This window comes from Panicum virgatum, chromosome 2N (genome assembly GCF_016808335.1).
Source record: "Panicum virgatum strain AP13 chromosome 2N, P.virgatum_v5, whole genome shotgun sequence".
Lineage (NCBI taxonomy): Eukaryota > Viridiplantae > Streptophyta > Magnoliopsida > Poales > Poaceae > Panicum > Panicum virgatum.
In genome coordinates this window covers 65448357-65460119 of record NC_053146.1, presented here as the reverse complement: position 1 = coordinate 65460119, position 11763 = coordinate 65448357, and the positions used below count along the sequence as shown (strand labels likewise).

General features: G+C 45.5%; 2 protein-coding genes across 3 annotated transcripts; one reads left to right on the top strand and one right to left on the bottom strand.

Annotated features, from left to right (window-relative positions):
- Positions 1 to 438: 438 nt before the first annotated feature.
- LOC120661828 (protein FAR1-RELATED SEQUENCE 5-like) lies at positions 439 to 4583 on the bottom strand. Of its 2 annotated transcripts, none has more exons than XM_039940805.1 (6): positions 4411 to 4583; positions 4188 to 4327; positions 3840 to 3942; positions 1301 to 3154; positions 1162 to 1217; positions 439 to 723 (listed from the first exon to the last, which is right to left on the bottom strand). In XM_039940805.1, exons 2-5 carry the CDS (start codon positions 4313 to 4315, stop codon positions 1191 to 1193), a joined length of 2112 nt encoding a protein of 703 aa, XP_039796739.1. In that variant the 5' UTR covers positions 4316 to 4327; positions 4411 to 4583; the 3' UTR covers positions 439 to 723; positions 1162 to 1190. The 2 variants fall into 2 exon arrangements, with proteins under 2 accessions (XP_039796739.1, XP_039796740.1); XM_039940806.1 differs by having other exon boundaries at positions 4188 to 4322.
- An 82-nt stretch (positions 4584 to 4665) lies between these two features.
- LOC120661829 (DNA-directed RNA polymerases II, IV and V subunit 9A-like) lies at positions 4666 to 9121 on the top strand. Its single transcript, XM_039940808.1, has 4 exons — positions 4666 to 4812; positions 4928 to 5003; positions 7914 to 8072; positions 8681 to 9121. The coding sequence occupies exons 1-4, from the start codon at positions 4784 to 4786 to the stop codon at positions 8759 to 8761; spliced, it is 345 nt and encodes a 114-aa protein (XP_039796742.1). The 5' UTR covers positions 4666 to 4783; the 3' UTR covers positions 8762 to 9121.
- The last annotated feature ends 2642 nt before the right edge of the window (positions 9122 to 11763 follow it).

Here is an 11763-nt window from a genome sequence, read left to right as displayed (position 1 = left end):
TTAGATTTGTAAAGGCAAAACACAAAAATTTTGTAAATCGCTTGCATGGTGTACTAAATGTAGTCGAAAAATAAATCGCATTACACAAATGGACTGTAAATCGCGAGACGAATCTAATGAGCCTAATTAGGACGTGATTGATACTAAATTGCTACAGTAATGTTACAGTAAATATACTCTAATACTCTAATAATGGATTAATTAGGCTCATTAGATTCATCTCGTAGTTTACAGACGAGATCTGTAATTAGTTTTGCGATTAGTCTACGTTTAGTACTTCAAATGTTGAAGATACCCTTGCAAAAACGCAAAGTGAACTAAACACACCCTGAATGAACTTCGCATCATGAGGGGTCTGTATGCTCTCCACAGAATGGTCCAGTCAGGCTGTCCGCACAAGTTTCAGACGCATCTTCTTCTCGAGCATACAGTCGGTTGAGATGCCTGAATCATTTTTACTCCTAATAATGAATGGGCTACCATGAATAGGGGGAGCTTACAGGATGCACAAAATTTCCTGAATTATTTCCAGAGCAATAAAAGCATTATTTTTTAAAATTACAATCTACTCTACACTAGGGATCGGTGCCTTAGCAACTGAATTTCCTATGGCTGAATAATGTACATGTTGGAGACTTATGCAGGGGCACTTCACGGCAGCCCATTCACTACTTCAGTGGCCAATGTTGCAAGGTGCATGTGTAGTCATCGTTGGTGTTTAACCTGCATGACAATTGAAGCAGATTGAAACGTTAGACAACAGCATCAAAAGCACATAGAACTGTTTGGTCAAAATGTTTAGGACATCGTTCTAAAAGAATTTCAAGATCTCTTGTAAGGGCACTGCTAGGAAATCCAGCAGGGAAGCTCATGATGCCCTCAAGCATTTCAGCACGAATGCAATTAGTCCAAATGGATGATCAAAGATGATTTGTTGCCAGCACGTATGGAAAATTTGGATAACATCTTTGTTATGGATTCAACAACTGTCCAGTGTCCACATTGTAAGCAGGAACCGACTTTCCATTTTCTAAGACGAGCCGATAAAACAGATGGGCCCAGAACTAGACCCAGATAAAATTAACTAACAAGAGGTACTGGGCATATGAAAATTCATCTGAAGCACAAAAACGAGGAAATTGCTGAAATGAGTTCTAGTACCTGTATCAAAAGCTCCTGTGAAATGAATTCTAAGGCATACTAGAAACAGAAGTGTCCTGCACTCATATAAAGATGTCATCAGCTACAATAAATACAGGGCAATACACTCTGGTACAGACAAGTATCAGGATCTACTTACTTGAATCATTGCACTGAAGTTTTGAAACCCATGGTGATTTGCAGCAGGAGCAGGGGCATTCAATGATGATCCATTAGTATTTGTTGCATTGCCTTCGTTGTCTTCATTTGCAGATTTGGCTGTCCTCCTCCATCGCTTCAGCAGATATTTTTGAGGTAGCTCTTTAATATTTCTGTAATCCAGCACCTTCAACATGTGACAACATGGGATGCCCATAAACTCAAACTTCCTACAAGTGCACACACAGGAGCAATCACTTGAATCAAATCGAACAAAGTGTTCCTTGGGTTTCTCAGATGAAGCAACCTTGTACTCAGATGTTGTCCCAGCCTCCCCACAACTGAATAACACAGAGTCCATGAATAGCTCAAACTCTTTACGAAAGATCTCAAACACCACTGGTGTATATGTATGAGCAGTTTGCTTTAGCATCTTGGCCGGAGGTATTCTTGGATAGCTTTGACTAGCTTGGAAGTCAGCTTGCAGCTCAGCATAGCGATGTTCATCCACTGCTCTTTCATAGTGCTTGAAGAAGGAAACTAAGTCCAGTTGAGGACTCAAGAACTTCTTCAAAATACTACTGAAACTCTCGGCTTGAAGTGCACTTATGATGTCACCACAAAATATATGCCTACCATATGCCAAGGCCCATTGCTCTTTCTCATCAAACACTTTAGACAGCCATTCGTTATGTCTAAGATCATACTTTTCCAGCATACTTCTCCATGCATACAAGAATTCATCTCCATCCTCATAGCCAAAGACACATTTGCTAAAATCCTTTGCAAATGTCTTTGAACCTTGGAAGACATGGTTGAGGTGCTTAAGAGAATTCTGATATACATGCCAAGCACAAATTCGCTGTGTGGTATTTGGCCAGGCTGCTGCCATTGCACTACTCAATGGAATAGATTGATCTACTAAAGCTACAGCAGGCTGTTTCCCATGCATAGCTATCTTAAAGCTCTCAAAAAGCCACTTGTATGATTCAAATGATTCATCATAAAGCATAGCTGCACCAAAAATAATTGTTTGTTTATGATGATTCACACCAAGGAACAATGCAAGTGGCCTACCATATCCATTTATTCTGTATGTTGTGTCTAAGCAGAGTACATCACCAAAGTAGTTGAAGTCATCTCTTGATTTTGGGTCTGCCCAAAAGAAGTTAGTCAGCTTGTCATCCTCATCAATCTGCATGGTGTAAAAGAAAGAGGGGTTATCCATTTGCATTGTCTGCAGATATTTCAATATTGCTCCACCATCACCAGGTTGCCTAGTCTTCATTCGCTTCGAACGGAGAGAATTCTTGTAATCAGCTGGAAGGAGAGAGATACTCCGAAGGAAACTGACTTGTCTGACAACAAGATCCCCAGTTGCTTTTGTTGTTGGTGTCACTACCGAATCATCTGATAGTTCTGCTTCTCCAGACTGAAGTTCTGTCAATATCCGCTGCGACCTTAACATATGCATCGTCGAAGGAGGGGCCAGCTGATGATTGTGTTCTGCTTTGAAATCAGTTACTCTATACTTGCACTCAGGTGTGACTTTAATAATCAATCTTGCTGGGCAACCAATTCGTGTATCCAATCTTGGCTTCTTTGCTTCCAGTGATTTTTTATCCCTGTTGTAGCCTTCTCTTGAGCACACAAAAGTTCTTACTTTGGTAATATTTTCAGAAGATTTATGTGATGTACTTTTTCTAACACTAAATCCAATATGCCCAGCATATTTGTTGTAGAATTCGTATGCCTTTTCCTCACTCTCAAATTCCATGCCTACTTCTGGAACAAGCTTTGCGAGTGCAGCCTCATCTATGGGAGGTTCAGCTTCTATCATTCTTCTCATTTTGCCCTGGATGGATCATGAAATGTTTTGAGTAGGAGACAAAAAAACACAATGCATATCTGGTTGCATCAGATTATCCTCACTACAAAAATGGGAGGAAAATGACATAGAGCAGCATTTTAACCATAATGGAAAAAATATAAATATTGATGTCTCTTTATTTTTGCTGTAAGTAGCATTGCCATATTGTTTTCAATCCTAACATGCTAGATCAAAGTTTTTCCGAGACAACAAAAAAGTATTTTCTCTGTTTTTAAGGGAAATGGGGTATTAGTTACTCTATAGAAAATAGGATGCATATGCATACATTTGATAAGTAATTCAATTATTTCATGATCATCAAAGGAAGAAGTTTTGTCACTGCAGACGAAATGCACAACCTGATACTATGCCATGGTTTATGCTTGCAGGTTGCAACCTGTGATCACAAGAAAAATCACAATACACAACCTCCAACAGAAGGGAAAAGATAGCCATTTCAGTGCATGGCACCTAGTCCACATTAAGGCACAGAGCAAAGGAAAGATAGTACTTATGAATCAGAAAGTTAAGTCCATGCCTAGCTATAGCATCTCCAAGGAATTGATAAAGAGAGCTTCGCAACATCCAAATTGCTGATGGCAAAGCAAGTGTCAGGAAGTTGAAAGAAACTCTTACATGACTACTTCAGAACATAAGAGCATGGTTTTACCTTCCTGTAAGCAATGCCGCACGCATTGCAAAGAGTTCTTGGGCCATCAGGACCACGCCGCATATGGGGCGTCGCATTGCCAGATATCCCGCACCGCAAACACCTGATGGAATCACATTAAAAGAATGACAGAGTCAACACTAGGCTTTAACCACAACCATTTCTGAAATAGAAGAAGCATAAAAATAAATTCCGAAGTAGAGCAAGAGCACTGTCACTGCTCCAGAGCAAGCAACCAACGCGCAGAGGCGAGACCGCTCCATCGCCCAGCGGACCGACGGCGACTAAACGCGAGTGATTGCCACAAGCACAGCAACAAGAAGAAGCTCTTGAACCGCGCCTACATACCGCACGTGGCCCTCGCAGCCGTCGTCGGCGTTGTCGCGGAGGAGCTCCAGCTCCTGCTCCACCGGCGGCGCGCCGTACGGCTGAAGCTCCACTCCGCCCCCATCCGGGGCCACCAGCATGTGCATCATTGCATCACTGCCCTGCCATAGCCACATTCGAATGAAAAAAATCCACCCAAAAATGAAAAAATCGCAAAAATGGGTTAATCGAGTTGGGTTCGCACCAGAGGAGGGAGCAGGGAGTAGTCTAGAGCGAAATTCTGCGCGATTTTCGCGAATTGTTTTGGCTGTTCCGGATTGGAGTTAGGGTTTGGAGCGGGGAGACGACGAGCGGACGCAGGGGAGGAGGGGAGGGGTCAGCGGGATCCGGTGCGGCGGCGGGGTAGGTGGCCCGCGTGCGGTAGCGGCCATCGCATGACACGTGTACATTCTCGCCTTCCGATGGGTCCAGGCATGGCACTACCTGGTCGCTGACATGTGGGGTCCATTTGGCCCGCTTGCCAGAAGTCGCAGAGTGAAAAGAGCAGAAGGGAGAAGCCGAGAAGGGGACAAGCAGTCACAGAGCGGAAGGTGAGAGACAGAGGCGACGAGACCACCATGAGCGCTCTCAAGTTCTGCCGCGAATGGTAAAAGCCACGGAATTTTTAGCATTCCTGTTTCAGTCTCAAGATTGTCTCTTCGAAAGAGGAGTCTTGTCGTTCGATTCATGTTCTAATTGTTCTTGTTTTGTTTTCGCCGCAGCAACAACATGCTGTACCCGCGGGAGGACAAGGAGACGCGCACCCTCCTCTACGCTTGCCAGTACTGCGAGCACCAGGTGGTTCCCGTGTTCCTCCTCAAATAAATCCCTTTTTCCTCAGATTTTGTTGTTGATTCGAGGAAACCCTAGGATTACTTTTTTTTGAAGGGTCACCGGGAGGGGAGAGGATCCCCTACCTGATTTTTCATTGCTTATGTGGCCCAAGATGGCCTGATGAAAAAGGTTTTGTTACAGGGTGTAGTATAGTTTTACATTGCCTGATGAAAAATAGAGCACCAAACATCTCCAAGCGCCGTGTCGGCACGGGGAAGCCTGCATGCCCACAGCCTGGCTTCAGCTTTGCAGTTTTGCAGTAGTTGGATCACTGTTGCCTCTTCTCCTCGGAAGACAACACCATTCCGTCGCTTCCACAACTGCCAGCAGCACAGCAGCACAAAAGTCTCAAAGTGCAGAGCCGGGATGTGCGGCGGCCTGCTCAAGTGGTGGAGCTCGCCCACATCAAAATCACTGGGCACCAGGAACCCCAGCCGCCTCCAGAAGTTGGCAGCAGCAGGGCACCAAAAGAGTAGGTGCAAAGAAGTTTCAGGCTGATGCTGGCATAGTTCACAGGTCGCCTCCTCAAGGACCTTCCGCTTCTGCAGATTCACTCGGCTTTGGATTTTGTCGCTAATCAGTAGCCACCCAAAGAACTGCACTCGCGGAGGCGTGCTGCTGGACCAGATGAACTTCGCTTTGGCATCTGGCTGGCTTCGGTTCGATTTCAGCAACTTGTACAGCATGGAGGTTTGTAGGCGGCCATCAATTCCAAAAAGAGGGGATTGTCTCTTGTCATCAGTCACTGAACCTGAGCCGTGCGATGATTTGTCGTGCTTCAATCAATTCTGTTCGGGCAAGAGGTGTGAGTCGTGGCATTAGGTGTAGCTCGAGGCCTTCGTCACTGATTTGGCGTACTGATCGGCTTGTTGTCTTGCAGTGGCTGTGGAGCGCCGGGAGCTTCTCAGCAAGGCTCTCATCGCCGGCCCAAACGTCATGCCAGAAGGAGGTAGTCCGTCCGTCACCAATTGCCACCGTGGTGATTGCCTGATAAACAGGCAATAGTTCCTTGAGCACGCCCCAATGATGTCCCAGGAGATCCCCATCAAACGAAGCAAGGTTAACACGTTCTTTCACCCATACGGCCCACGACGACTGGCCAGCTGTAAACAACTTGTGGATGAGCTTGAGTAGGAGGCAAGTATTCTGAATGCCGAGATCTCTGATTCCCAAGCCCCCCTGGTCTTTGGTGTCGCGCACCTTGTCCCATGCGAAAGCAACTTGCACCTCTTGCATCTCCTTCTCCTGTCCACAGAAAGCTGCGACGCCGGCGATCCACCTGTTGGATTACACCCGGCGGTAGTGGAAGTGCACCCATTACATATCCTAACTGCCCGTCCAAAACTGAGTTAATCAACACTGTGCGGCCCATAGGGTTCAGCAGTGAGGCTTGCCAACCTGCTAGATATCTGTCGGCTTTGGCGATGTATGGGTCAAACGCTGACAAGCGCAGTTTCTCACAAGATAGGGGCAGTCCCAAGTATACCTGGGGGAAGCCTTCACAACGACAGCCCAGAGCAGCAACACACTGGGATGCATACTCGTCGTCCATATGCATTGGCACCGCTGTGCTCTTATGAAAGTTGATGTGGGGAATGGGGGTCGGGTAGGTTTAGGCTGGGTTTAGTGATCTGATTGTGTAAGGATGGATGCAAATCTGGGTCTGGTAGTACGTTGTTTCCGTTATGATTTCGTGGATGTTTTAGGCTGACATTCGTAGTGACGAATATTCTGCACCTAAATTTTCGTTTCATGATGGTACTGATTTTGGTTATGCTGGATGATGGTACTATGGTTCTGCTGGAAACGCTGATGATTCATGTTTCTGGTGCTTTCTTTCTTGAACATAAACAGATGATTCATGGACTCAGGGCTGCTCAGTTGCCCATACCAACATGAAGCCTGTTGTAGGTTACAAAGAGCCTATAATGTTGCTTTACAATTTGGTTTGCCTTGAAATGTGCTTTAACCGCGAAGTTTTTAGAGCAACTCCAACCTTGCCCTCATCCTGGCCCCTACACTTATGAGAATTGAAGCGGAGAAAATGATCTCCAACCAACCTCTCATTTGAACCCCTCCCCTCTCTCATCCGAGCTCTCATCCATATCCCCTGAGCTCACAGGTGTAGGAGCTCTCACACGAGCCCCTACTCAGCCAAGGGAGCAACCTCGCCGACACATGCCACAGCTTGGACTTCTCCCATACCTCACAGATCCAGCGCCGCAGAGTCCTGCGCGCCCGTGCTGCCGCCAATCTCTCTCACTTGCCCAGCCTGCCAGCCACCTGTGCTTGGTCCCCGTACGGCCGTGCCACCCAACCGCTCGCGCCTGCGCCCAACGTCCCGCACCACAACTGCCACATGTGCTGCCAAGTCATGGCTGAGAGCTGCCACCCGCATCCCCGCTAGGTAAGCATGGTCCAATTCCATTAATAACAGTTAAATGTGTTGGCCCGTGTAGCCAGTGCACATTTTGTTGATCAACTATTTTAAAACAGTGGGAGTAATTACAGAACTAAACTGTGTTAGCAGAAACCCACCTTTAGAGGAAGGTGAAGGAGCCAATGAAATCCTTCTGTGAATTTTTTTTTTTTTTGCAAGGGGAACCCAGGTTGAAGCTGAATGCCATTTAAAATAAGTCATGTATCTTGCTGATGCTTTTGATGCTTCCAGAACATTATGAAGCAGATAAATTTCTCTGGTTTTATTGTTTTCCTTAGATGCTCATTCTTTTGTCTGCAGTGAAGTACGAGTTTTTCTCATCGTTTATTTGTAAATACAGTTTCCGCACATACTCAACGAATTTAATTTTCAATTAACAAGCTTGCTCTTATTTTCATTAATCATTCTAATCTTTAAATCATTTATGTGAACAGGAGGTTGCTTCCGATACTTGTGTGTACAAAAGGGTTCTCCGTAAGCCTTTGGGTGAACCCAAGGATGTCCTGAAGGATGTAGCAGCTGATCCTAGTCTGCCTCGCACCAGAAGTGTTAGATGCTACAGCTGCAACCATCCAGAAGCTGCTTTTTTCCAGGTTTGTACACAGGTGCCGTTTACATACTGCAGCTGTTGCTAGAGATGATGTTTTTGTTGTGTCATCTAGTTGGCTAGAAGCTAATACGAAAGCATGACGGAGTTTGTTAGTACACTAGCATTCATAATAACAGTGTGTAGTGTTTCATGATTTATTGGTTATTTGTGATTAGGGAGGGTTTGTGATTTGCATCTTTAGCTAAGCCAAACTGGATCGGAGCCCCTGTGGTATCCACCTAGTCCATACGATAAAAGCTTGAATCAACTTGTTCAGATGGAATCAAATCATTATCTACCACTTAAGAAAGATTCCAATTTCCAGGGTCTCATGATCTGTCACATTGCTCAAAAAGCTGGGTTCCAAATGCTCCAAGGCCCTCTAACCAGTTGTTATTACTTATTAGTATAAGCTATTTGGTTTCACCTGACTTTTTGAATATCAGGATACAGGACATGTATCTCTTATTTTTGCAATATAACTGCGATGGCTCGTGTTACTGCTAGTTTTGGAATCCTTATTACTGCACGGGCTGTCCAGTGCATCGTCTCAGTCATTGCTGCACTTTATTTTGGTGCTGTTACATGTACTCTGATGCATTGAACATGCAGGCTCCAACTAAGGGAGAGCAAGCCATGACGCTGTACTTCATCTGCTGCAACCCGAGCTGTGGCCACAGGTGGAGGGACTGAGATGGACCCGGGTCGGATCTGGGGAATCAGTTGCAGAAGAATCACTATCCGCACCAGAAAACTTAGTAGTAGACTAGCAGGTCTTGGCATGAACCTTCACCGGGATTGGAACGGTGCCGCGGTTAAGAAGACTTGGGTGCAAACCTGTCGTTTGGATGCGTGCTTGCCTGCTTGGTTTACCATGCTGCTGGGTAATGTTGTGAACAAGATCCGGTGTAATCTCGTGTCTTAATTGGCGGGTGTTGCACACTTATAAGCGAAAGGTGGTCGTGATCTGAAAAGGAAAACTATTCCGTGGATTGCAATGCACAATTTGTTAACTGAGCAGCAGCAGCAATCGTTATTAAAACTGCTGGAATATATGGGCTAGGTTCATGCCAAGATGCTCCATCCCGGGCTTGGGTTTATGGGCCTGGTGTGCAAACGTACCCAAAGTGGCCCGTTTATTTAGTTACCATCTCCACTGATGAGTAACAATGTAACATAAACGGATAAACCATATAATAGTGAGCAAGCATCTGCGTCGCGCCTCCAACTAATGTTACATGTTTGTACCCTTACACAAGCATACAAAAACAGCTGTTCTTGAATTTTAGAGAAAAATCATACAGAAGACAGGATGGTGCTGTACACCACTGGCATGCGGTGCATCCAGAGCATGGCAAAGGGAAAGGGAAACAAACTTGCCCGGACCCTTCCTGCTGCTGCAATGCATGGCACACTGCACAAGAGCACTAACATATGTTCAGGCTTTGGACCAAGCGATCGAGTTGCAAACGTCCGTATGCCTATCGTATACATACAGTCATCCAGACAACAGCAATTAATTGTCACATCTCGAAAAGCAATCCAAAATTAAGGGCACTTGAACCCAACAAAAAATAGTTTTCTTTTGAACAAAAAACAAAAAAAAAGTTAGAACCCGAATCAAAGTCTGTTCCGGTTCAGCCAAAAACTTCACATTTGCAACCGAGCTCTCACTAAGACTAAACCAAACCACCATCAATCGTGCATGATCTCCTTGCTGTATGCACGTACTGTACACGCCGATGGGAAAAGCCAGAAAGGCATCGGCAATCTGCAAACTTGAGACAATTTTGTTTGGCCAAAGACAAAATCTGTTCCTTCATCAATTCTGTGCCAAAACTTTACAGCAAACCAAAACCGGCGGCACGTAAAACAGAACTGATGCCACGGCCAGACCACTACGCTTTACACGTCGGTCCAAGCACACACCATGCCTGAGCCTGCTGAGGCTTTCCGCTCATATGAATGGAAGTCTGCATCCCGGGCAAAAGCAGCTGCGCTAGAGACAAACTGATGCTGCAGGAACAAAGCGACATTTTCCTTGGCTTTGTGATGCATGCTCACGTTCTCGCAGGAGTGGTAGTTTGTCGCGGGCATCAGGTCTCTTCTTTGTGTTCTGCCAAAGATGAGTCACTGACACGGAGGGATACAGTCCATCCACCTTAACTTTCCTGATTTCAAGCTTACTTAGGTTAAACGACTTTTCTAGGTCCATAGATTTTGCTATGCACCTAGATATATATTATGTCTAGATATATAGTAAAATTTATGTATCTAGAAAAGCAACGACTAATAAGTTGGGATGGAAGTAGTACGTGGTAAGTGTATACCACTCAACAATTAAAGGGACTGTAAAATAACTAGTATTTCGTTCTAAATTTGGAAATGGGCGGGGGGACACATATTACAAAACATTTACGGGTCCTAATAAGAGGCGGTACTAGGTAGGTATTTTCGCATACTGTAAATATCAATAAATTAGGGATCAAAATGAATATAACGAAAGCGTAAAGCAAAGGGGCGAACCGGTGTTTCGCGCGGTCTATAACTCTATATAAAGCGGAAGCGCCGCTCTCGAAACCTCATTGATTCACATAGTCGAATGAGGTTAGCTACCAGAGGTCCTACTCTAGGGAGTAATCCTCGAGCACAAATTGGTGTACACATTTCGACAACAAGGCTCTTCATATGCTGAGAGAGGGGGAGAGCGTTTGGTGTCAAAGACGAGACTCCATAAGAGGTATATGAGACCTCAGATTCCATTTTTGTTCGCTTGCTTAACAAGAAGAGGTCTATACGTGGTATTTTCCAGGCATCACAAGGCAATGATCAAGAATTGAACTTGATGTGCAAAAAATTAGCATGATATATGCGTGGTATTTTCCTAATTTTTACGTTTGTTTCAGTCCTTTTGATTTGATGAAAGGGTTGGGTATGATTCATGAACAGAGCTACTGCAAGAAATTCCTGAATTTTATATGCTGATGAACAAACTATGCAATAATCAACCAGACTTGAGAATGTAAAATAGTGGTAGACTGAAAACTATAGATGAAAAGAAGGTTTAGGGGAGTTTAATTTAAGGGAAACAATATAGATGAAGTGTGTAGTTAGTTATTTTTTTCAACTGCATTTAATACTCTATATATGTGTCCAAAGATTCGATGTGACAGGCCACTGTCTTCGTTTTTCTGCAGGTACAGCAAAGATGTCAGCAAGAAAACAGATTTCTCTGGATCGAGAAAAGCCCAAAAGGAATGTGGTAAAAGATGCATGTCCATCCATGCGTGCGTGCCTATGGTGGTGCGTGCATGTCTGCGTCATCCTTGTAATCGAGAAAACACGCCCCTGACAGTCCCTCCTGCCCTATATAAACCGCTTCCGACCTTGCAGTACCCAACACACCAGCTCGCTCCTCACTCTCGAGCACGTGGAGAACAGGATAGTTACTCGAGCAGTGGACCAACGACGATGCTGGGGAGCAGGGTGTCGACGATCCGCGACCTGCTAGCCCTGGCGGAGCCCGGCTGGTGGCCGCCGTCCCGACCCGGCGGCGCCCGCGTCCCCGAGGGCAGCCTCTTCGCCGCCGGCCACATGCCGCGGCCGGGCCCACGGCGGCATGCCCTCCAGAAGAGGAAGCGCACGGCGGGGGCGCCGTCGTCGACGACCGGGGCGCCTTCCTGCAACCCGGAGAC